A 26081-nucleotide genomic window follows, 5' to 3' on the forward strand; every position below is an offset into this window, starting at 1 on the left:
GGGGGGAGGGGTACGGGGAGAAGCGTGAGGGGAAAGTGGATGGGGGCGAGGGGAGAGAAAGGGGGTCGCGCAAAGTCTACGAGGGCGGAGGGAGCGAGAGCGAGGAGCGGTGAACGCTGGGTCCACCGCTGGGACAGAGTGTGCAGGCAGTCGGGGCCGGGAGGTGAGGGGAGGGACAGGGCAGACGGAGGCTGTCTTTGGGGGCGTAACCGAAAAGTGGGCAGAGGTGTCGTGTGGGGGTGAGTGGAAGATGCAGGGGTGGCAGCGAGGTGTGAGGAAGGAGTGAGTGGCACGTGATGGGGGCGCCCTGTGCTGGCTGGCGTTGGAGCGAGGAGCCGGTGGGCGCTGGACGTCTGCACGGGGAGGGGGAGGGGCATGGAGGAGAGCCCCGTGGAGCCATGTGTTACTTCTCCAACTTGAGTTTGGTTCCAGCATCCCGCTCTACGGCTCTGGAGTTCCTTTCCCCCCCACTTAACGTGCACTTCCCTTTATGCCACCTCCCGGAGCTGATTTCATCCGAGCCGTTGGAATAAGTTAGTTTAATGGCTTTTACTACAGTACAAACGCTCCGCTCCGATTCCCTACATTCCTCTTGGTGTGACCCAGAAGTTGTATGTTCCCAGATCATTGACCTGCTTAATATGGCTGTCTCATTCCAACTATCGTGTGGGTGTGTGTATAGGGCCTGGGCAGTGTGCCCCCTGCCTTTCTCTCCTACCCCAACCAAGGCTGTTTAGTCCGGGGCATTGCCAGCCAACGTGGCAGTGGGGTGAGGGCTACACTCAAGGGCAAATACCCCCACTTTCTGAACAGCCCTGAAACGGTGTCTTAATAGCAGCTTGATGTGGTGGGTGTGGGGAAACTAGGGAGGAGCAAGATTAACCTTGCTTTCACACTCAAAGCTGTGATGGATCCCCCACAAAGGCAGGCAGTGAGGAATGGGAAAAGGAACCTACTTGCATGAGGAGGTTGGCAATAAGTTGAAAGTGAGGCTTGCATTTGATTCACACCAGATGTGAAAAAGATCATCGCACACTTCCAAAGCCTCAGAGTCTATCAAATGTACAAAAGTCATGGTCCCCACCGTCTAATGGTTAATGACATTCTCTACACCAGAGTTTCTTGAGCTTTTTGTGATTACTAGGCTTCATTGCGGCACACCCCCCTCCTGAAAGTATAGCTGCTACAGTGCCTTTCTAGGTAGGAATGGGATTAAGGGTCTCTGAAGTAGAAAGTCCAAGTCTATCTGGACCTCATTGTAAATGTTAACATTGCATCTTGGAACACAGAGATGTGGTCAAGTCTGGTAGCAAGATGGTGACCAACTAGTCAAAGTACGCCTATCTGGTGGTGTAGAGCAGAGCAGTGCCCAAACTCATGCCTATCATGAGCTATAAAGCAAGCCATAAGATTACAAACCTGTTGGTTTTGTTTGGACTTCCTTGGAGTCCAGAGAAGTTAGTAGAACAGCAAGCACCAGAACCTTAGTCACTTTTAGTAGAAATCAGCAGAAAGCCTGCCTATGCTATAGCTGGAAATCTAATAGCAGTCATATTTTAAGAGCAGTTATTTTATGTCTACCATAGAACTAACATTAAAGGCACAAACACTGGTGGGTGCTGTGGAATGGAGAAGAGTGTAGGTTTGGATAACTGGGTTCTTTACGTGGCCTCTTCCTTTTTAGAGGGCCAGGGGCCCAAAGATCCTGGTAAAAATCATGGGAAGCTAGCGTTCTGCATAACTATTCGGATGATTTAGGGCAAGTTGAGTGGTCCTTTGTGTATGAATTGGGCTGATGGGTTATCCCTCCACCTTTTAGTATCCCAGAGGCATTAATGAGGCACTTATCTGCTATATGGTGGGATTATCTATAGATTTTCAGTGAGGAAGGAGAGAGGAAAGATAGAAGGAAAGAGGGGTCTGAGCCTGTGGACTTCTCTGTGAGCAGACATTAAGGGGCTGTACCTGACCTTTGGTTTGGGAGTACATCAGGTCTTCTGTGTGTTAACTTGACCGTCTATGTGTGTTCAGATTGTTTCCATTCCTTGCACTTGAGAAGCGGCAGGAGTGGTTTCCTCTACAGGCCAGTGGCGTACCTGCGATAGGAGGAAACGCCTTACATTCATAAACCGTTACGAGAATCCTCCTGGCTCTGGGTCCCAGGATTCCTGAATTTTGATTCCAGGCTCTGCCATTTACTAGCTGTGTGGCATGGAAGAAGTTTCTTAACTTCTTTTTTTTTTTTTTTTAAAGATTTTATTTATTTATTTATTTATTTAAAAGATTTTATTTATTTATTTGAGAGAGAGAGAATGAGAGAGAGCACATGGGGGGAGGGGCAGAGGGAGAAGCAGACTCCCCGCGGAGCAGGGAGCCCGATGGGGGACTCGATCCGGGGACTCCAGGATCATGACCTGAGCCGAAGGCAGTCGCTTGACCAACTGAGCCACCCAGGCGCCCAGTTTCTTAACTTCTGTGCCTCAGTTTCCTCATCTGTTAGAATGTGAATCATAACTATATCCTGAGTTAACAGTTATAAAGTCTGAGGCACCCAGAAGGTGCCATCAGTGTTTGCCGCTGCTCCTGTCGTTACTCTTCCCTCCGCCCAGCCACGGTGAGAGCACTGTTGGCCAAAACCCATTGCCTTTCAGGCTTCAAAGAGCAAACCCATGTTGGTCTGAAACCAGCACTGCAAGTTTCAGAATTTCAAGGCTGCCTCTTGCAGTTTTATTCCCTCATCTTTTAAAATGAGCTTTTCTAAACAGGGCTCCAGGACCCAACTGTTTAAAAAGGCATGTGAGCTGGGACTGGGTTTCAGGGACAATTAGGTGCCGTCACTGTTTCTTTCCCATCCCAAAGTGACGTAGTGCTCAGGGCTGTGCAGTTATCTCTGCCACACGCCCTGTTGTGGTCCTGACAAGATATATTAGACCTTGTAAAAACAGGGTGATGGTGTAAAGAACAGGATTTACCTTCTGTGGCCATTCATCCATGAGGGATGTCTTCATAAAATGAGGAATGGCTTCAATTTTCTGAGCCTGGGCTAGGGGTGTGGAAGGCAAAAGAGAACAGTGAGAAAAATGAAGGTCAAGTCTAAGAAAGCTAAGATCCACCCGTGGGGACTAGCAACCCAGGATACATTTCTTACAGCAGTTTCCCCTTTAATTAAATTCTCATTTGTGTCTTATGTCAGTTGGAGGCTGGTAACTTTTATGTTCTTCCAGGACTACTGATGGACAAAACGGGACTGGGAGGTGAATTGTTCTGGGTTCCAGTCTTAACTATCCTGTTCAGTGTCTCTGTCTCCATATCTCTAGAATGAAGATAATGTGGTTTTTTTTTTTTAAAGATTTATTTATTTATTTATTTATTTGAGAGAGAGAGAATGAGAGAGAGCAAGCACATGAGAGGGGGGAGGGTCAGAGGGAGAAGCAGACTCCCTGCCAAGCAGGGAGCCCGATGCGGGACTCGATCCCGGGACTCCAGGATCATGACCTGAGGCGAAGGCAGTCACTTAACCAACTGAGCCACCCAGGCGCCCTAGAATGAAGATAATGTTTAATCCAGCTTTGCAAATTCCTCTCTAGTGGACCAGCCCCACAGGGGTCAGCTGGGTGCTGGGGGAACCACAGGTTGCCTCTGACCTCCTCTGCCCAGCAGAACCTTCTTTAACCCAGGGTTGGCAATTATGGCCTGCAGGCCAAATCTAGGCCTCTGCCCGCTTTTGTAAATAAAGTTTTATTGGAACTCAGCCATGCTCCTTCATTTAGTATTATCTGTGGCTGCTCTTTCACGATAGTGACAGAGTTGAGTAGTTGTGATCGAGACCATAAGGCCCACAAAGCTTAAAATATTTACTACCATGGCACTTTACAGGAAAAGTTGGCCTACCCTTGTCTTAAACAGTGTTCCTTACCATTATTCCTATATAAAGGTCAGTTTCAATGCATGTGGTGTACACCTCCTCAGAAAATTCTAAGGGAGTAAAGAAAAGTAACAAGCCTGTATCCCCACTCATGTTTTAGGCAAAAAGAAAAGGGGGGGGGTCATCAGCTTCCAGTCAGTTCTCAGTCTTTGTGGAGGATCAGCACATGTGAATGGAGGCTGCCTCCCTGCCCCCCCCTGCCCCCACCCCCTGTGTTGTCAGGTGGCATGTGTTCAGTAGACATAAACTAATTTGGATTTACATAAAAGCTTGACTGTTAGGCAAATATGCACCCCCTCCCCTCATAACCCCTCCCAAAACACCCACAACTGCAGTGAACACATTTCAAATCAGTTGGAAATGGCTTTAGGTTTATCTCCTGTTTGGGATTTTTCTCGATCACTGACAGCTGGCAGTAGTCGGGGCTGCCTTAAAACTCTGGCTTCCCCACAGGGACGTAGGATGGGTTTACTTCAGACGTCCATTCGGTTCTCCAGGATGGCCGTTTCAGTGAATATAAGGCAGCATTGTTATTAGCAATGCTATTGGTAATTATTAAACTCCTTTCCTTGCAATGCTTTGAAAACTTAGTCCTTGGGGGATGGGTGTTTAGATAGGTCTGGAACCACATTAAGGAGGTCCCTTATTAGGGACCTTGAGAAAAAGCCCTCATCAAATCATGGTCCTCCTGGACGCTGGTGTCAGAAGCAGTCCAGCTTCTCAATGCCAAGGAGCCATCTTGCTGTAATGAAGCCTGGGGGTGCAGTTAAAATCCTTTAAGAGCTACAGTCGTCCTTGGATGCTCTGTGATTGAGGCACCCTCTGGGAAGCATTAAACACTGCTTAGCCTGGTGCTGCTAACTTGCTTTTGACAGCTTTGCTTGCCCCAGGCACGTGGTCCCCAAAATGTACTGCTGAAGTCTGTCTTAAATATTTGTTATCACCAGTGACAGCATCCTTGAAATTTGGGGGTCACAGTGCCTAGCTGCTTTATCCCGTCGGTCCCTAAAGGAGCATGGGTCCATGTGTTCTTCCATGTTTGGGATAGCAAAGGATTATATATATGGGAAGTTCTCCACTCATGTAACATAGAGCTAGGATATTTTAAACCGTTTGAGGTCAGTGGAGGAGGGGTGAGAACAAAAGTGGGTGTGGTGGTAAGAGGACATCATTCTCTCTGGTTCCAAATATAGATGGATCTCCAGAAAATTTGGGGCAGGATTGCAAAACTTCCAGTTCTGGTGGCCATGTGAGTGTTGCCAAAGTGGTTGGTGGGCTTTAATAGCAGAGAACACTTGACCCATATTTTTGGCTAGTTTATACTGAATGGCGTGATGGGCACCCACGCCACACTATTCTTTGATCTTGTTCTTTTTTTAATTAAAGCATAATTAACATACGGTGTTATATTAGTTTCAGTTGTACAACATAAGGATTCAACAATTCTGTACGTTACTCAGTGTATTCCTTGATCTTCACGGAACTGTTAGAAATCAAGCATCCTCGGGGTGCCTGGCAGGCTCAGTCGGTAGAGCACATGACTCTTGATCTCCAGGTTGTGAGTTTGAGCCCCACGTTGGGTGTAGAGATTATTTAAAAAAAAAAAAAGACATCAAACATCCTGCTCTGGATTTTTATACCTCCCACGTAGAGACTTTGTGCCATAAGGATTCACACTTTAGGGTGTGACATGTTCTGGAGGCGTGTCTGGTTTTGAAATCTTACTGACACCAGCTCCAGTGCTTTCCTAGTCTTGCCTGGGCTTACCCTTACTCTCCAGGCAGTTTGGAGCCCTTTCAAGGGGCTGGAAGGAGAAACCTTGTGTTTCCTTTCCAGTTCAGAGTGAAGGTGGGTGCCCACCAGCACGTTTGTTGAGTGGGAGTGGACAATCTCTTTGTGGGTTACTAAGTTTTGCCCCACTTTGAGGTGGATAGAAGAGGGGCCAGGAAGAGTGGAAACAGACAAAAGATGAGTGAGAAACCTGGTCGCCTTCCAACCCCGCCCCGGCTGAGGGCTGAGTTGAGTCTTCATAGAGGGCTCCATTATTTGGTTTGCAGGGTTATGAATTAACCAAACACGAGCCGAATCTATTCACATTGTTAGGTCAAAAACAAATCCTGATCTCCGAGAGAAAAGAGTTTTGGATTATATTTGAAGTTATAAATTATCTGTGCTCCAGTTCCTCTCCAGCGGTGTGGAGCTTGTGAAGGGGCCCGTGTTCTTGGGAACAGCTGGATGGAGGGAGTTTCTCTACACTGGCTCCCCACACTCAGGCCTCCAGCTCAGGGTCCCCACCAAACCTCCTGGGTTTGAAAACTCTTCCTGGCACTTCGCTCTCCTCCACGCTTTTCCTCAGGGTCACTACAGAGCTGCATGCTCAGCTTGGAGTCATTTAAATGTTTATCCTCAGGCCCGAATAAGCCTCAGTTGACTTTTACTGTGTCAGAAAACCACAGCCAATCAAGGGTGGCTTTAATGAACTTGAAAGAATGCTATCAAAGTATTTCATAATAGGGAATCTTTTAGCTCTAGCCCTTGGGCAACCTGAAGTTGGGGCTCTGGACACCTCCCCTTCCCTGCTCACACACCCCAGCTGGCTGATATTGGGCATGGATGGAGGGCCTTGGGCTCAGCACTGCCTGCCCATGAGCAGTTTCTGCTCTGCTTCCAGCTCCCTCATAAAAGGGTCGGAGGTTGGGGGAGGCCTGGGAAGATTCCTCTGAGGGCTTTGGTTGATCTGAAGCAGCAGGTCTGTGATCAGGGGTGGTGGAGTTTTTCTCTGAGGCCGCCTGGATGTGGCTTCTTAGTATTTGGCAGGGCAGAGTTGTAAGTCTGGGATGCCTCTTCTCAGACCCTGAGCTCCCTATCTTGTGAATGGAGGGTGGCTTTTTAAGCTGGAGAGAACTATGCCAATAAGCATAGGTCTAGTCCCTCCCCAGCTCTGTTACCTGAATCCCCTGTCATCTGATCCTCAATGAAAACATGCAGGAGAACACTGAGGTCTCACCTCCTTAAGAGGGAAAGGTAGGATAAACATAGGACTCTAAAAGCAAATGACTAACATGTCCACCAGTGGATAAAATTTAATTCAAGCTGGAGGAGGCATAGAATAAAGGAATATTTATTCCTTTCGTGTTACGTAGGGTTAATTGGAGAATTAACCGGGATATTTCCAGTAAGCTTTTTTCTCCCCCACCCAATTGGCCAGTGTATTATTCTCCCTAAGGTTAAATTAAGTTTTTACTCTTCTCTTTTCCCTTTCAAAAGTGGCATTCGTGTGGCCGTCTGGTCAGCTGTGTTTCTTCACTTTCTCAGATCTCTCTAGTCCCTTCAGCCCATGCTGCAAATTGTGTGCCTGCCTTTTTAAAAGGTAGGCACCTCATGTTTCAAGTTCAAGTGCAATGGAACTCACCCTGCAGCTTGAACAGATTTGAGTGTTTTTGCAGAGGGAGGGCCAGGGCAGATGGGGAGTGTCGTGCTCAATAAATACTTGTTGGATTGAGTTGCTGGAAAGGCAGCAGCAGGGGTGGGGAGAGTGAGCCACACTTCCCCCAGTCTCACTTGAAATGGTTTTTCCCACTTCTGGTCCCCACACACTGTGCCCCCTTTATAATACCTCTCTGCAGCTACTTCCAAGGCAACCCCCCCCCCCCGCCCCGAAGTGTTAGTGTTCTCTCTCTCTTTAAATCACTGGTCTCCTATTCATCCTGGTCATTGGGCTTGAAGCCCAGCTGGTGGCAAAGACGTGGCATTTCCATGGATGTCATTGCTAGGCCTGTAGGTTCCCTTCCCCTCACACTTAAAGCCAGAGGGTGAGCTTGGGCAGTTAGTTACCAGGTGGATCCATGGAAACAGCCAACATTTAGGATTTTGTTTAGAAAAAAAAAAAAAAAAAAAAGCCAGACTACCTGGCTTTAGGCTTAGAAGTGGATATGGTGACAGGCCAAGGAAAGTGAGATGAATACTGCGTGTCCTTTCACTCCAGGCAAATTTATACCAAATTCCTAGTAGGCTAATGTATAGCAAAGGGAAGCAGAAAAACGAAATCTGAATCAGTGACTTTTCCAGGCTAGGGAGCAGAACTGTCTACGGGCTATGGGCCCGAATGGGGCTTCAGGCTTCATCTAGAGGTGTGATCAAGCTGGAAGCCCCCTTTCCCAAGCCAGGCACCATCCTGTTTCTCCTCCTCTCCCCACGCCGCAAGTTGGGAAATGCTGGAAAGAGATGCTCATTAGCATTCCCCACGCCCTGGACACATACACTGTCATCCATGGAGCCCACGTTGCCCCTTTGTTCAGGTTGCCAACCATGGACCTGGCGGCTTAGTCAAATTGTTTTCTAAACCTGTCCAGCTGGGGGTAACTTTGAACAGAGTAAAACTGCAATTGAGAGGAAGGAAAGACAGCTTCTCTTACCTCACCCTCCCTTCTCCTCTTCCCTGCCCCACACATTGCCTTTTCTTTACCAGTTTTCTGTGCTCCGTGCGTGTTTGATCGCCCACACCGCTTTGAGAGAACCAGCACTGATAACACGTGCGCTCCCTGCCCCACACCTGCAAGCTGGCTGAAAACCTGCCGCACGGCCTGTGTTTGGGGATTGTCTTTGTAACTCATACCCATCAGAAATGACAAGCCAGGGTTGAGGGTGGAGCTGGATGGCATTTGGCGAGACCTAGGGGATGCAGCCAGAGTCCGACGCAGAGATTGGGAAGAAGGCAGTGCGAGTCACACCCATGTGGTGCATGCACTTCTTACTGCTGAGAGTAGCGCCTGGACTCTCTCTCACTGGAACCGCAGCCCTGGGGAGTTCTGTGTTCGCAGGAGAAGGCAAAAACAGCTGCTTCGGTGGAAAGAAAGAGCCTGGGGAATCCCAACAAACTTTTGTATTTTTCGGGGAAGTTGAGCGTATAGATAGCTTTAGTTTTAACAGTGTGTTCCATTCATTTAGCTCTCTGTTGCTCCTGGTCAGGATTCTAGAACGTTTCTCATTCATCTGCCTGATGGTCTTGCAGGTGCAGGTGGCATTGAATTGTTTTCACAGATAAGTTTGAAGTGAGACCTAGAAAGGAAGTGACTTGCCCAGGACCGTGTGACTATAAAGGCCTTTTGCTCCTGATCCCAGGGCTTTTCCCACATATGTGTGGCGAGTCCGTTGTGAATTTCCTCCCGGGCTGGCATCCTCTCTGCCACCTGCCCAGCACACACCCAGCCCATGTTTCCCTTTGGCTTGTATGCCTGTATTCCAGGAGCAAAAATTCATCTGTTCAGTTGACCAAAAGAAAATTGGAAAGGAAAATGGGCTGCAAAGAAGTCTGTTGTTTCTTCAGCACCCTCTAAGTGACTCTTCACTTGGTGTGGCTAATTGGAAGGTGACGGTTATTACGTTAAATGTAACGTGGCGGCTTTGAGTACCTCCCACTGGTTTGAGAGATGCAATTTCCAGGTAGAATGAGAAGCTAACCAGGGACAGACAGGCCCAGCAGGCAGGAAGGTTTTTCCTGCTTATAAGTGGGGTCATTGTCATGGTTACTGGGCTTGGGCCCATGTCAGGAAGATACCTCCAAGATGGAGCTTATAGGAAAGGGTGTCTTTCTTATGTGTGACTATGTGGAACCCCAAAGAGCACCTGGGAATAAATGTGGGTGGTGCAATCCTCTGCTGGGGGGTAGGTTCAGGTGGCATGGCATTATGATGACAGCTTAGTCTTCCATGTAGGGAACCCCTGGTGCAAACTACCCCCACCCTCCCTGCCATGCTCTATTTGAGTATGTCTCCTCCTCCTAGCTTTAGGTTAAGGAGGAGTAGAGTCACTGTGATACATGATAATGCTTTTATGAGACAAGTGTGTGCCCAATAAAGGGGATTAGCGGGGACTTGAACTCAGAAGAAAGCTCCATCTAGAGACTTTGGTATCATGGAGAATTTGCCTGGCCTGCTTCACAGAGGTTACCTAGCCCCCCCTCCCTGCCTCCCCGAGAGAGTTCCAGGCAGCTCTTTACCCACTTACCTCTCTTATAAAATCAGATTTTGTATAGAATTCTTGAATGTCCTGGTAACCATATGCTTATGTGTATCCTTTCTTTGCCTGTTATTTCTCAACTTCATAAGATAAAATCCCATTATAACAAACATTATAAAAAACAATTCTGTATAATAAAGCTATTTCCATGGTTCATATCAATGCTTTGTTGTTGTTTTTTGTGTTTTTTGTTGTTTAAAGGAGAGTAACCAACTCTCTTCTTCTGTGTCAAGTACTTTTTCTGGTCCCTGTCCATGTAATGGTTCATCCCGGAGCCAGGGCCCCAGCACTAGCCATCTGCCTTGAGGGCAGGGAGGAGGGAGAGGAGCAGTGGACCCATCTCGAAGTAGCAAGGCCCCCCTTTGTTGGCATTTTATCTCGAACCTCCCACCCTCCTCTACGTCTTTGTTTTCAAACAGAACACCACACAAAAACCCAACAAAGGACAGTACGCGTGTTTATCTGAATGTGAGTATGTGTCTTGAGCGTGAATGAGCATGTAGGTGCCGAGTTTGAGCACGTGTGTGAAAAAGTGCACGTGAAGGAAAGCAAATGACAAAGCAGGTGGGACAAATGTTTGCCCAAAGGCAAATCTGGGTCAAGGTTATATGTCCTGCTCTTGTTCTCGCATCTGGACGTTTGAAATTACTTCCAAATAAAAAGTTTAAAAGATGAGTACGTGCTAGACTAATTTGATGGTACCAGGAGTTCTTGAGAGTGTAAGTTCTCTTCTCTCCCTCTTATAACATCTCTTATTCTCCCCGTTTAACAGACAGCAAAACTGAAGCCCAGAGAAGTCAACTGACCTGAGTTCACGTAGCACACAGGGGCCGAGGCAGGATTTGGGCCCAGGGACTGACCACTGTGGTAGGCCACCCCTCAGGAGCCTAGACTGCGGCTTGCCCTGACTCCCTTAGCTGGACCAGGGGGGCATCAGATGCCAGGAACGATCGGGGGACCTGCTGTGGTGTGCCCGCGCCCCATGCAGGCCCCGCACTGACCCAGCAGGGGGTCAGCCGGCGTGCAGCAGTCTGCCGAAGCACGCCAAGCACACTCAGGATGTCCAGGTACCTTCTCGGGACAGCTGCTTCCCTATTCTAAGGAACACTTTTACTCTGCTCTTCACTCATCTCTCTACATTTCTTAAAGAGCATGAGATCAGAAGCCTCTTGCGCCAGAGCCACAGAATAATTCTAGTTTGAGTTTTTATGTCAGAGATGGATGGGCAAAAAGCAGTCGGGTTCGGCGTAGAAAGCAAGGCTAGAGTGTGGGCCCAGGCCAGACAGCTTTCTCAGCCGTGCACCAGTCCGCTTGTGGAGGGACAGGAGCCCGAGGGAAGACGTTCTTGTGGTTCCGTGTGACACGTCTTACCAAGTGGACGAGAGTTACAACTGTGTACACGGAGGGAGGACTTGCTTGTCAGTCAGGGAAAACTGCTAAGCACAGGGCCCGGCGAGGGATCTGATCATCCTGCTCAGCTGGTTGAGGGAGAGCTTCAGACATTGCTGTTTGTTTCCTGGTCCCTTTGCTCTGACACCAAACCACAAGTCCTACGTCTCTCTGTGCTCCTGGAAGGCACCCGAATCGTTCCTGACAGTTTCACTTACTGGTATTTCCCCCCAGCTTCCAGAATTAGGGTTGAGTGAATGATTCTTACTCTGCTTCCTAACAGAACAGTTTTTGAAGATCTTTCATTTTCGCATGTGTCCTTTCTCTGCAGTGCCTCCCGGGCAGCCACCTTAGAGCCATGAGACTGTGGTTAAGTTGGCTTCAAAGGGTTTTTTTTTCCCCATGGGCTCCAGCCACTTATGTGAAAGAGACCTGTGAGCATTTACTATGTTATTACCCCAGCTTATATATACTTAGATTGCTTGTCTTTAGGCAGTCAGCATGTTATATAGGCTATCGCCACAATTCTCTGGTTCTTCCTGGCTCTGTCCTACCCCAACAGAAGTGCGGGGTGGATGACATCCAGGGGCAGAACACGGTGCAGGAGGATGAGGAAAGGCTGCCCCCCTGACTCCTGGTGGGTCGTGTGCAGCATGGAGGTGTGCAAATGGCCAAAGCGGTCTACTTAGACAGGATGGTGGCAGTGGCATTCCGGTTCTTAGACGTATAGATAGGATGTCTTGGTAATGAACCTCCCACACTGTTTCCCTGGATCAAATTCTCCTTTGTTTCAGGAGGCTAAGCCTTTTCTTTGCCTGACTTGTAAAAGAAGAGACTAGTACTGTTAAGCCCTTGATTGAAGAGCAGACATGAAGCCCTTCGTGTACTTTGTGGAGGGGGTGCAACTTACCCTCCAGTGATGTGTGTTGTCCTGTCCACCTCTGCCTCCGGAAGGACATGGAGAGAGGTGACCTGACAAGTGTCCTGCTCTGAAGTCCTCAGCGGTCTCGGGCGTACACTGATGATAGGAAAAACCTTCCTAATGTCGTACCTTTCAAGGCTCTTTCTGGAGAGGCCATCTGATCTTGCTTTTCAGAAGAGGTTTACCCTGGAGGCACTGCATCACCTTTGAATCTCGGAGCAACTGGCAAGACCAGGGGCTGCAGCAAAGGGGCTGCCCGGAAGGTTGCCCGGCACGCTTTGGCGTTTTTCCACCGCTAGGATGACGGCCTGGGAATTTGCCTGAGATTTGAGGTCAGCCTGGGTCAGGTCCAGGATGTCAGAGGCCAGGTAGGGAACCACTAGGTGGGATGTAGCGGACTCTTGGGTGTCTCCGCTTTGCAGCCGGGGACACAGTAGAACTTGCAGAAGGAGATGGAGGTAACCAGAGAAGGCTTTCTGCAAGTGGGACAGCGTGGTCCACGCAGCTTCGCAAGGGTTGTCGGGGCTGGGCAGAGTGACCCTAATAGGATTTTAGACCCTGAAGGCAAAGCAGATCCTGTGACCGTAACCTCCTGGTCCTGAATAATTGAGCAATTGCTTCTTATGAGCCCACCTCCCCACCCCTCAGCCCCAAGCAAAATGAACCTGAGTCAGTGTTAAGAGCAGAGAACCTGACAGGTTCCAACCTAGTGAGGTGTAGCCGGTGAGCAGACCTGCCCTCTGAGCTCTGATGTCTGCTTGCCCAGTCATGTGATTAGCCCTTCTGCCTGTGGCTAGCCACAGGTAAATTGAGCGCTGTTTATACCCTCCTGCTTGGTCTGGGAGCCCATAGCACAGCTGTCTGATCAGCCTAGGTAAGGCAAATCTCCTTTTGAATTTGTGCCTCCCCCACCTTCCCACTGAACTTACTTCACCCCAGGTAATAGCATGGGCCCTGAGCTTTCCATTTAGCTGAACTGGTCAGTGGCCATCTCTTATTTACCCTTTAATAAGAGTTGGGGAATTCTAGAACTAGAGGAGACTCAGACTCCTCTTCTACACTTCCCTGTCTTCCGGGAGCCGGGGGCAGGGGGGGTGGGTACTAATGAGACATCAGGGGCATGTCATTCTCTTTCCCCAGAGCTGTTCAGGGGCAGACTCCACAAAGTCTTCCTCATCTGATTGTGATCAGCAAGGTCTTCCTTTTATCTAGCTGGACTCTCTCCTATTCTAACTAAAGTCTGTTTCCTTCCCTTCATTTTTGCATCCACACAGAAGAAGACTAATAAATTCTAAGTCCTTTCACCGTTCCCTGGGACCTACCTACCTTCCTGTCAGCCATGTTTACCCATCTTCTGTGAGATCTCACTGGTTTCTGCATTCCTGTGGCAGAGCAGTAATGGCCAATGAATGCCCAGTGCTAACTTTGCTGGGCATAGCCAAGGTTCTGTCCAGTTCCAGCTGTGTTTCTGGACCTGTAGGAGCCCTTTCATTCTGCCCACAGTCTTGGTCTTGCTCCCGGGATGACGTGACCTTTCTTAATTTAACATTGCCTCCTTCATCCGGTATCTTTATTCTACCTTGTCCTGATTTACATCTTTCAATTCCTTGCCTCAGATTAAGCTTCAGTCACTGTTTTGTTTCCTCCTGCCCACCTTCCCTTTCCCCAAATTAGAAGTCCAGAGCAGTGACCCAATTGAATTTGACTACAACCTGCCAAGATTGAAACGCTAAAGGGTTTAGATCCTTGCTGAGTAGTGAATTGAAATTTCTGTCTTCCCAAATTAAGCCAGTTCTTTTTTTTCTCTCACAACTTTATTTTGGAAGAATTTCAAACCTACAGAAAAGTTATAAGCACAATGCATACCCATTTATCTTTCACATAGACTCATCGATAACTTTTTGCCTACAGTTGTCAAATTTCTTTTCTCTCCTTCTGGGTATTACATATGTGTGTGTCTAGACTCATATGTGCATCCATATGTGTGTTTTGTTTATTTGTTTTGAACTGTTTGAAAATAAATGGCAAATACCATGACACTTTTTGCCCTTAACCACAATGGTATCTCCTGAGAATAAGGCCATTCTTCTACGTAATCCTGATATCATTATTACCCTGAAGAAATTATCTATAATTCCATATCATCTAGTATCCAGTCCCTTTTCAAATTTCCCCTCTGATTGCTCTTTTTTTTTTTTTTAAGATTTTTATTTTTTTAAAGCAATCTCAACACCCAACATGGGGCTGGAGCTTACAACTCCGAGATCAGGAGTCACATGCTCTACTGACTGAGCCAGCCAGGTGCCCCTTGTTTTTGTCTTTGAGCCAGAATCCAGTAAAGACTCTTGTTTGGTTATATCTTTTTATTTATTTATTTATTTTAAAGATTTTATTTACTTATTTGAGAGAGCGAGAGAGCACAAGCAGGGGGAGCGGCAGAGGGAGAGGCAGAAGCAGGCTCCCCACCGAGCAGGGAACCCGATGCGGGGCTCAGTCCCAGGACCCTGAGATCATGACCTGAGCCGAAGGCGGACGCTTAACCGGCTCAGCCACCCAGGTGCCCCAGTTATGTCTTTTTAAAATGTTTATCTAGAATTCCCCTTCCACTAGTGTTTTTGGTTTTTAATGACTTTGAAAAGCATGGACCAGTTCTGCCTTCTAGCTGTCCCACATTCTGGATTTTTCTGGCTGTTTTTTCATGGTGGCATTTAACTTGTTCCTCTATCCCCTGTATTTCCTGCAAATGGATAGTTAGGTCTGGGCCTGATTTGATTCTGGTAAAACATTTCTAGCAAGAACATTTCGTGGGTGAAGTTGTGTACTTTGTATCACTTTAGGAGGTATATTAGGTCAGAGTGTCCATTACTAGTAATGGCTAAACTTGATCACTTGAGGTGGTGACCACCAGACTTCCCACTGTAAAACTACATTATTCTTTTAATAAGTGGTTTATGGGGTGATACTTTGGCATTATTTAAAAATTCTGTTCCCTACAGTGTTTGGCACCCACTGATGACTCTTCCTAAGAGATTACTTTGGGGTTGCATAAGGCTAGTTCTGAATTAGCATTTATGGATGTGAGTATGGACATGAGAAGTTCAAAAGAGGAATAAAAATTTTTTTCTTTTGGGTTTTGAAGTCATAGGTGGGGGGGGAAGGCAACAAAATGGGGTCAAATTCTGTCAAAGACTAGGTATATTGTGTGACTTGGTATTGATAATTGAGTAATAGTTGCTTACACATATATTGCTGTCTAGCAGTTTGCTTCAGGTCAGGGGAAGGCAGGCTGGATGGAGCTAAAAATAAGTCCTAGTTGGTTCACAAAACAGAAATTATTTTGACTATTTGGGAGTTAGCTATAATTCTGTTCCCATTTCCTTTTCTTCCTTTCACACAGTTTCCACTCTCCTCACTAAAAAAGGAATCTCTCATTTTTTAGTTGTTTTCTTCTCCCCCTTGACCCACCCAAGATGCCCAGTGGGTAAAACAGTGTTCCTGAGACCCAGGAATGATCACCCTGGTTCCTAGCAAGGGAAAGGACTAGAACTCTTCCAACCCGTGGACTAGTTCCTGAACCAAAGCAGCCAGGTGGTCATGATGATTGAGTTTGACAGTGGAACACAGGGGTGGGGATTCTATTCTCACAAGTCTTCTGGGGAACAAAGATCTGCATCTCCGTTTGCTCTGTGGCCCTGGAGAAATCAGCTCACCTCTTTACATGAGGGTGCGTCACAGGCCCCCACCTGTGACCCCTTGGGAAGCTCTGCATCCTCTTCCATCGATGAATTCACGCGAGTATAGGGTGCGCACCTTCAGAGCAGGAATCAGCGAGTTTCAGTCACATGTGTCCTCTCACAGGGTTTATTGTAGATGAACCTCCTTGATCTCTGGTTCTTCCTCTCCCTCACTTATCTTACAAGACTGCCTGAGAGCTGACTGGATGTTGTGATTTCTTCTTGACTTGATAGGAATCAGACTGTTGTGAGAAGCGGAGATACTGAAGGGTTTATGCCTGTCCTCTGAGTTTATAGGCCACCCAGAGATTCGTCGCTCCCAAATAACCATGGGTGGGGATTTGTTGTTTTTTTTTTTAAGATGGAGAGGGCTAGGCTATGTGCTATTTATGCTATTCTTGCAGAGGCCAAGTGGCTCCCAAAGGAAAGCATGCTCCAATCACTAACTGCTAGTATTTTGTTTTGTTTTAAGAATGTTGAAATCCTACAGAACTCTTCAGAGAATTCAGATAAAAGGTGAAAAGTTCACACCACTTCCTTTTCTTCTAACTGCAGCTTCTTGAGAATTGAACAACCGTCTAAATAACTGTTGTCTACTCTTTATACACACACGTGCGCACGCTCACACACTTGGGATCACCCTTTTCCCTCCTTCCTGATGCAGAGAGCATATTCTTTATTTCTTTCTGCCCAGTGACCTCTCTAGATGGGTTTCTCCTGGCCCTTCTCTCCAGCTTCCCATAGATGTGGTCTGCGTGCTGGGAAGTCAGACACAGGGCCAGAAATGCTTTCACGTGAGCTGCACACTTAACCGTGGAATTAGCAATTAATTGAGGGCCTGGCTGAGTAGTTTTTCATGCGTATACAACTATCATCACTCTTGTCTCTTTAGATAAGCCTTCTTGGTCAGGGAAATGTGACGTTCCTCTTCTTCCCTTCTTTCTTTTTAACTCTAGTTTCTGTAGCTTTTTCTCCCTATTGTGGCTGAAGTGAGCTCTCTGCTTGGTGTTGAAAGGGTTTAAAGCCCCAGGTGTAATTTTCCCAGCTGGGATGGATGGGGTCTCCTTGGGCTTTCCAAGGAGGGCTTCTGACTCTTGTATGGTCACATTGGGGATTTCAGTTTGACCACAACTTCCCTCCCAGACCCACACGTCCCTGAGTTAAGCAGCTCAGCGGCGCCGGACCACAGGTTGCTCAGAAGACCGCCTGCAGTGTTTAATCCCGACACACAGACTGAAATGGAAAAAGAATCCCTATCAAGCTGCTGGAAGGAACTTCCCCCTCCTTACTGCCAGTCTGTTATTGGGAAAATGTTTAGAAATGCTGATTCCCTGGTTTACTTGGCTTCTCTCCAGATTAACATATCCCCCTCCCTCCTGGCCCCCAGCAGAAGTGCTGCATCACAGCTGGGGCAGGGATGGGGCAGGGCCTGCCCCCTTGATGGCCAGCCTTGTGCCCGGTCGCAGCTTCCTAGACTGCCCCGCCCCTGCCTGCTCCTCTTTCTGAAGGAAGATCAGCGACGGAAACAAGCAGATTGCAGAAAAACACGTATCATAGGATCTCATTTTATTAAAAAGACGCGCATACATGCGTGCATGGGGAGAGATCAGGAAGGATGTGGACAGGAGGCGATCTCTGGGCCGGGGACATGCACAGTTTTAACTTTTCAGTTTTTGCTCATCTGCATTTTCTTATTTCCTCCAGTATAGCTCCAGCTTCTGGTACTGTGAGCTATCTCTATTTAAGAGGGGAGGTGGGAGACTAGTGCTAATAATGCTTCAAAGCCCAACAACGTGAGAAAGTGACTGACTCGTAGCTCATTTGCTAGACTAGCTAGTTGTTGAGTTTGGGCCACGCGTATGATCTCATCGGCTGTCTTTCTGCCTTCTGCAGTCCTTCTTGGGTATTTTGGGATCTCTAGGCCTCGTGTTAATGGAGGGTGGGGGAGAGTAGCCTTGTCTCATTTCCCAGGCTTCTTCATTGCTTCAAAGGTGGTAACGTGAGTGACGTCGCCTCCCTCCCCCCCCCCCCCCCCCGCCCAGCTGGGACCCTTTGGCCAGCGGCTGCTTTCTGCTTGTAAGCTGCCAAACCTCCACCCCACACTCTATCTCTGGCCAAGCTGAGAAAGGCAGCCACAAAAGCCTTACTTCCTGCATCATCTGCTGCCTTCCCCTGACCCCCTCCTGCCCTTCTTCTGAGTGTTGTCATCCTCCTCCTTTGGGTTCCTGGGGTGAGGGTTTGCTGGTGTGGTCAGGCCTGAGCCAGGGATAGGAGGGAGCCGGAGAGACAGTTTGGTGGTCCTTCTGAAGTGGCATTAGCTGGGGGGACCCCCGGGAGTTGTGTCTGGTAGCCTGGCCCCTAGGGATTACAGCAGCCTTGTACACTTCACCCCCGTGAGCAGCTTCAGGTGCTCCTCCTCCTGTATCACTGTGCTTATAGGTTGGCTCGGCCTGGGCGCCCAGAATCTGCTCATCAGAGGAATCAGCCCGTCCATGGTGGTGCGCCAGGCCCCTCTTGGCCGCTGTCGGTCCAGTGTCTTGTCTGCTCTTTGCTTTCTGCCCTATGGACTCCTCCCCCAACGCACAGACACCCGACCGCCGGCCCTCTGCCCTCAGAGCCCCAAATGCAGCAGTTGGGAAACAGAACCGAGTGGCTCTGGAAGATAGCACCTAAGGCTTCTTATCTCCGGTGTGTGTCGTTTTGTTTTGTTTTTTCCATTTGCTGTTGCCCAAGAACACAAGCATCCGCCACTGCTCAGCTGCATGGTGAAATGGCCTGGCCCCGTGCCAGGGTACTTCGCCAGGTGGTTGGGCTGTGGAGGCTGCTGCATGCGATGGGCCGATAATACCCCACAGCGCTGTAAACAGGACACTCCACCCTCCCGCCGGCACCCAGCCGGTGCCCCGGCAGCCTGCTGCTTTGTCGTGGCCCGTCATGATCTGGGCATCCCTTCTCAGATAGGGGAGCCGATTGTCCTCTTGCCCTCCCCCCCGTTTCCCAAATCTGAGAGGGGTACTTTCCAGAAATGAAACCAGTTCAGCTTCCAACCACAAGCAACCGTTGTGACTTCTCAGTGCTTCTTAGCTGACCATAATCACACAATGGCAGGGCAGAACCCAATCCCCAGATCTTTCCGGTATATCCATGAGGGAGAAGCCCACGAGCTCCCATTTCAACTACGCTCACTTGTCAGATTTCTTCGGGGATGTTCCCAGCTGAGCGAGGGCCCCCTGGGCAGCACAGGCACGTGCAAGCCGTCTCTGCACTGTTTCCTCAAGGCGGGGTCCGTGCTGGGTTAGGCTGTCACCGGTCAAAGCTTTGACGCTAAAGAAGTACACCTTCCCAAGGGACAGTGTGGCTGGAACTCATTCTGTGTGTCTTTTCTGGGCTGAATCCTTTTCTAGGCTCCTTTACCCCACCTTCTATCCTAAAGAGTTGTGGAGGAGGGATGGTTTAAGTGACATGAAGTGGTTCAACCTAATCTGTTTAGTGAAGACTTAAAAGCAGTTTTGCAACTCCCCTCCTGTTCTTAAAGGCATCGATAGGAAGTAACCGTAGGCTGGGATTGAGCTTCCGCTTGCCAGGTGGGAGAGCAGGTCCAGGGAGGTTGGGTGTGTTGACTGCAGTGCCATCAGGAGGAAGGCAGAGCCTCGGTCGGAAGTGGGTCCCTCACATCTGAGCCTCTTGTGGCCATTCGGGGGCCACACCGCTCCAGCCTGTTGCCCCTTGGACGATGGCACAAGACCTGTCGCTGTCTGATTCTAGCTTTAGTTTGTGTTGCACTTGGGGGGAACTTGGCACATCGGGTTAGCCCTTCATCAGTTTTGGCGCCCATGTTAGCAGGTGCTCACCAAACCACTTAGGACAAGGTTTCTGAAATAAGTGCTAATTTTTCATTTCCTATCAAAATCTAATTTTTCAAAAAGTGGCCCCCCTCATTTTCTGGGCATGAAGGAAACCTGCCATTTTAACTCTCTTCAGAGGTGTCGGGACATGCCAAGAATTGGGGGCTGGGGAGGGGAAGTGGGGACTTGCTGAGGTCTCTGAGACAGAAGGTGATTCTGTCACCTTGTGACTGGTAGGAGCTGTGGCAGCGGGAGGTTGTGGTCACCCTAGAAATAAGGCTGAGGCCCGGCTGCCTCCTTGGGGGAAAAGAAACTGAGGCAAGGCCTCCAGCTTGACTTGGATGCAGTGAGATCCTTGCAGGTCTGGCAGAGAGGAGGGCATCAGGGGCTACTGGTCCTGGATTGGGGAGCTCAGTTTCTCTCCATTCCTATCTCCCACCCCCGTCTTGTTTTCTTCCTTTATTTATTTATTTGTTTGTTTGTTTGTTTGTTTGTTTATTTATTTTTATTGTGTAATTTTTTTTGCATATGGAAGAGCAAGTCAGGACCCATGACGCCCTCAGAGTCTTTGTGAATCGCTTTGGTCAAAGGTAGCCAGAAAGCATGTAGAGTTGACCAAAGTGGATGGTTGGATTCTCACCATGAATTCCAGGATTCTGGGTCCTCCTTCACCCCAGGAGTACTGGGAGTACGGTCCCATCTCTGATGGCTGCCCTTGAGAGTGGATTCCTACTGTAGCTCATGAGTGGGGTGGGATATGAGGGGTAATGCGAACTGATACCAAACGCGTGTGGTTTAAATTGTCCCTGGGAGATAGTAGAATCCCAAGGTTTCAAAGACTTAAAAAAAAACAACCCAACCAACCCGAAAAACAGAAAGTCAGTACAGACACCTGGGCAATGCCTGCTATCAAAAGACTCCCTTCCCCGAAAAGGAGCAAAAAAGACAGTCCTTCCTGCAGGTGTCTAGGCAGGTGTCCCCTGCAACCTCAGAGAGCGTTCCTGATGCCAAAGGGCCAGGAGCCCGAGTGGGGTGATTGAAGAGGAAGGAGGCTTGGGTTTAGGCGTAGGACTGCCTCGGACCTCGTGGGCAACCTAGTCTAGTCAGAGATTGGCCCTTTCCGGGGGGCCTCGGTTCCCTTACTATCCCCCCAAGCCCCTTTTGGGGCTGATGGGAGAGTAAAAGACCCATATGAAAGGACTGTGCAGGTGGGGTGAACCTTAAAAGTTCTATATAAATACCGAAGAGCTCTCATGGTCTCAGTAAAAGAAAATCTCCAGGAGGCTTTTGCTGCAGTTTCTGCCGAGGGCTGGGCGAGGCTGTTCCCAGAGATCCCTCCTCGCTGCTGAAGCAGCTGTCAGGATCACCGTGTTCTGGCCTTTATGGTGGCCTCTTGCTCATCGGCTTCCCACCTGCCTCTCTGCTGCTCTGTCACGTGTTCCCGTAAACTTGCTTTCTGGGGCTGCCGCCCGCCTCATCCCCAGGCTCTCCCAGACGGTTTCGGAGGCCCACAGGGCAGCAGTGTTGTGTCTGACCTGCCTGCCAGCATGCGTCAAAACCTCCCCAAAATATCTGGATCGACACCTTTTGATCTTAAACCCAGGACAGGAGAAAGGGTGGTTGGCATGCTAGTGTGGGAGGTGAAGTTGGGGCTTGAACCCAGCGTGCCTGTCACTGACTTACTGGTGACAAGGCACAGGGAGGAGAAGAGAGAGGCCAGGCCTTCCTGAGCCAGAGAGAGGTAGAGACAGGCAGCCCTAGGGGCTTTACTCGTGGGGGGCGGGTTGAACATGGATGTGCAAGGCAGACAAACTTCAAATCCATGATATAATTAGAGCAGGTATTCCCTTGTAGTAACGGGTTTTTTATTTTATATGAATACTTAGGCATCTGCCAAACACCAGCCCTATGTTCTCGGCACTGTGTGGGGTACAAAGATAAATTAGAGACAGTCCTTGGCCGCGGGTTGTTTATTATCTAGGAGTTAAAATACCCATAATCCAAGAGAGAGGATTCTAAGTACTAGAAGAGTACAAAGTGCTGGGGAAAATCAGAAAATCCTTCCAGGGAATCCAGAAGGCTTTGTGGGTGTAAAGACAGGCTGGCCCCAACGCATGGGGCAGATTTCAACTCTGGGCACCTATGCAAAACCTCAGAGGAGGGAAGACACAGGATATGGGTGGGAAATGGTTCATAGTACAGCTTGTCCAGGACATAGAGACCTTGAAGAGGAGTGAAATGTACAGGAAAGGTAAGTGGGACCAGAACATGAGGCCTTTGGCTACTGTCTTCGAAAACGAGCCTTTGAAGAGTTTTAACAGAAATGTTAAGATCTTTTAAAAGGATATCTTGTAGGTCAATATATATTATTTGGAAGAGGGTTCATGGTATAAGGTGAAAACGTATTGCAAAACAATATGTATAGTATGGTCCCATTTTTTATTTTAAAACCTACACAGAGCGGTCAGGCTGACAAGGATCTCTCTCATAGTATTGCAGTGATTATCTCTGGATGTTGAGATTCGAGGTTTTTCTTTTTGTTTATATATTTCCTGACCTTTCTGCAATTCACACTTACTACTTTTACAATGTATCATTTTCTTTTAAATGAACACAATGCTAGCTGAGGGAGAGGACTCAGAAATATGCCAGGAATTAGATAAAAACAGACTGAAAGTTATCCATGCAGTAACATTTGTGATATCTAGATTGTGGGCAGGGAGACCCCTCAAGTGGACAACTGTATACCAACCTAGTGGGATATTATGTAGTCATTGGAAATGACAAATATGTAGATTGTTGATACCTGGAAATGGGTATATGAAATGGGTAGAACAAAGGAGAACATAATGTATATTTCACATTGATTACTACTATGTCAAAATGTGTGTAAATACGTAAATGGATTTGGAGAATATACAGTGTTGTTAGCATCTGCTTTTCTATCATGGTAAATGCTTAACATAAATTTTACCATTTAACCATTTTAAGTTCATAATTCAGTGGCATTAAGTACATTCACGATATTGTGCAACCATCCCCACTATCCATTTCTAGAAATTATCATCATGCCAAGCAGAAACTCTGTGCCCATAAATAATAACTCCCCATTCCCTTCACCCCCTAAGTCCCTCGTAACCTCTATTCTACTTTCTGTCGCTATGACTTTGCCTCACAGAAGTAGAATCATACGATATTAGTCCTTTTGTGTCTGTTTTATTTCACTTAGTATAATGTTTTGAAGTTTCGTTGTATTGTAGAATGTATCAGAATTTCATCCCCCTTTGAAATTAATGATCCAGCGCATGTATACACCACATTTGGTTTATCCATTCATATGTTGATGGACATTTGGTTGCTTCTACCTTTCGGTTGTTGTGAATAGCGCTGCTATGAACATGAGTGCGCAAGACCCTGCTTTCAGTTCTTCTGTATATTTACCTAGAAGCGCAATGGCTGGATTGTATGGTAATTTTATGTTTAATTTTTTGAGGAACTGCCAACCTGTTGGTGTCTTTTTAATATAAAGCTCTTCAAGTTTATTTATACCTACGATCCTAAATGCACACATGAATTATCAAGGGATTACTACAGATGTGAAAATGTTTTGCTCTGTTAAAGGAAAGAGGCTTTACAGATCTTAAGATAGTAGATGTTTTGAATGTGGCCATGGAAAGCAGGGTCAACCCAGACAGATGATTGAAACTTACAGATGATTCCAGAACCCTTACATTTTATCAACAGTCTCAATTTTTACCTTCTCCCAAAAAGCTTTAACCAAGGTAAAAATTAAATAGATGGATTTATAATTGCTTTATTTTTGTCCCATTTAGCCAGAAGAGGGGAGACAGAGGAGGGAACCAAAAGACTGATTTTCCTAAGCTGGATTCCTCCATCCCGGATGGTTGAAAGGAGTTCTGTTGTTCTCTTTGTCTCAGTCACCTAGGTTCCCTGAGCTAACCCGTCATGAAGGAAGTATGAAGAGTCCTTCAGTTAATTGGGTTGAATTTGTGCAGTGCTTAGGAGCCCTGCAGTGGGTGCTGGAGAGAGGCAGAGCAAGGGATAAAAGACTGGTTTGGGGCCCCTTAGAGTTCCCTCGTTAATGATGGGAAACAGTCCTGCTCTCTGGAACTCAATCCGAGACTTAGGAGTTCAGGGCTCATAGTCCACTAGGAACAGGAAAAAGATAGAAGACATTTATAAAGTAAGCCCTTGTCTAAAATAAAATGATGTAAATTGCTTCCAGTGATAAAGGCCATCTGGTTAAGTCAGAAAAGCTCTGGTCAGACTGTATTTGCTTTTATGGGCCGCTTCAAAGAATCTTTTAGGAGGGAGGTGTATACAAGGGAAGACGTGGCCGTCAGGTGAGGCTTTCCTAGGAGACAGAAGGTTGGTTACCTCGTCTCCTTCCTCCATGCTGATGTCAAGGTGTGCGGGCTGTGCTCTCTTCCAGCCAGCGTCCCATGCTCCGTGGCCCCAGAAAAGTCAGTGTGTAGGCCTCAGCCACCCCAGGTCCGGCGTACATTCTCCCTGGACACCATCCTCAGCTCCTACCTTCTGGGCCAGTGGCCACGAGATGCCGATGGGGCCTTCACCTGCTGTACCAATGACAAAGCCACCCAGGTAATGACGTGCTCTCCTAAGGGGATAAGGACGGGGGGTGGGGACTGGCTGAGGAGACCTTTGGTCTACTTACCAACTCTTGGTCACTGAAATGATCTGTCCTGGGTTTTGGCTGCATATCTTCACCATATGGCTTTTCAGCATCTGATATTTGTCAGCTTGGTTTTCTCTGTAAACTTACGTGAAAATGAGGTAAATGGGATTTACCTTTCTAAAATTAAGCAAGCCAACATTCAACTGAGTTTGTATTCCCCAGACAACTGGGAGAGAGGCCCCAAAAGTGTGTTGAGCCTGGATAGATCCTGCTGGAGCAGTAAGAGTGGAAAGCTCTCAGATAATGAAGACTCAAGCCCTAGCCAGCAGCCCATGGGAGTCCACTGGGCCCGTTCGAGTCCTTTGGAGCTCAGGTCCTCTCTGTCAGTATTTTTCTTCCTGGCAGTCTTTTCAATAAGAAATCCTAAACTTGGAAGGAATCTCCGCAGATCATCCACCCAAACTCCAGGCTTCCCGGAGTTTTTGAATAAGATAGTGTTGACCGGAGCAAGGAGTCGTCTCCTATGTAAAATTTTCTCTCTTTTTTTTAGATTTATTTATTTATTTGAGAGAGAGAGGGAGAGAGAATGCCTGCAGGGGTGGGGAGGGGCAGAGGGAGAGAGAGAATTCCAAGCAGACTCCCAGCTGAGCACGGAGTCCAACTCAGGGCTCGATCTCACGACCCTGAGATCACGACCTGAGCCAAAATCAAGAGTCAGACACTCAACCGACTGAGACACCCAGGCGCCCCCATACAAAGATATATCTTAATCTGATTCAGGACTTCAACATTCTTAGCAGTTGTTCAGGGTCCAGTCTTTTCTCTTTTGATACAGTTTAAACCCATGCCTGTTTGACTTCAGAACAAATGAGTTGTTCTCAGGAAAGAGGAAACAGGGTGGGAAGAACAGGGGCTCAGAAGCGGCCCTGTATCTTGGGGGTCCTGGGCAAGTCGGCTCTTCCTTTGCAAGCCAGGAGCGTGTGCCCACTCTTCTTGCTCGCAGGTGGAGTGACAGCCAAGCGTGAAAGTGTTCCGTGCACTCACATCCCCTACCTCCTCTTTTGTGCATGTCCCGTTGGTCCCCTTCTTTTATTTATTTATTTATTTTAGTGAGATCCATTTTCAAATGTTGCTAGTGAACATCTAAATGCCCAGTACTGTTCTCGGCATGTTGGAATGAAGGATAAGGAAATGAGAACAAGATTTGGCCTCTGTGAGTCTGGATGCCAGTTCCATGAAGGCCAGTGAACAGCCAGCCAAGGGATGAGATGGGGCCAAATGTTTGGCATGGTTTAGAGGAGAGGAATTCTCATGGGAATGCCCCACCTTGAACCAACAAGAATTTGCTGCAGCTGAGATCAGTGGCCCTCTTTAGATCTACAAACAGAAAGTGAAGGGAGGACAGACTCCAGTGGTGGACGGCAGGGGCCTGCTTCCTTAGAGCCCCAGGCACTGCTGTTCCCTGCATCCCTGGGAAAGGCTGAGTAAGATGGCTTTTGCTTTGCCCTCATAGGCCTGGAGTACACACCCCCTTCTCTTTGGAGAGTAGTGTTTAATCCAAACAATGTATCTAGTCAAGTAGGGCTCCCCG

At 47.9% G+C, this 26081-nt stretch overlaps 1 protein-coding gene across 9 annotated transcripts in view; it reads left to right on the forward strand.

Moving 5' to 3' along the window:
• FAM117A (family with sequence similarity 117 member A) overlaps positions 1-26081 on the forward strand; it is a 62463-nt gene that overhangs the window by 20318 nt on the left and 16064 nt on the right. For 7 of the 9 annotated variants that reach the window (XM_064582836.1, XM_045889105.3, XM_064582837.1 and 4 more), the window contains exon 2: positions 24287-24456. In XM_064582836.1, the coding sequence (XP_064438906.1) occupies positions 24287-24456 (170 nt within the window). Of the gene's footprint in view, positions 1-10715; positions 11011-18653; positions 18677-24286; positions 24457-26081 lie in introns of those variants that run through there. The other 2 variants (XM_064582839.1, XM_064582840.1) reach the window with 2 other exon arrangements.

The sequence above is a fragment of the Mirounga angustirostris genome, unplaced genomic scaffold (assembly GCF_029215605.1).
Source record: "Mirounga angustirostris isolate CCGP_5_RB_7025 unplaced genomic scaffold, mMirAng1.0.hap1 SCAF_17, whole genome shotgun sequence".
Lineage (NCBI taxonomy): Eukaryota > Metazoa > Chordata > Mammalia > Carnivora > Phocidae > Mirounga > Mirounga angustirostris.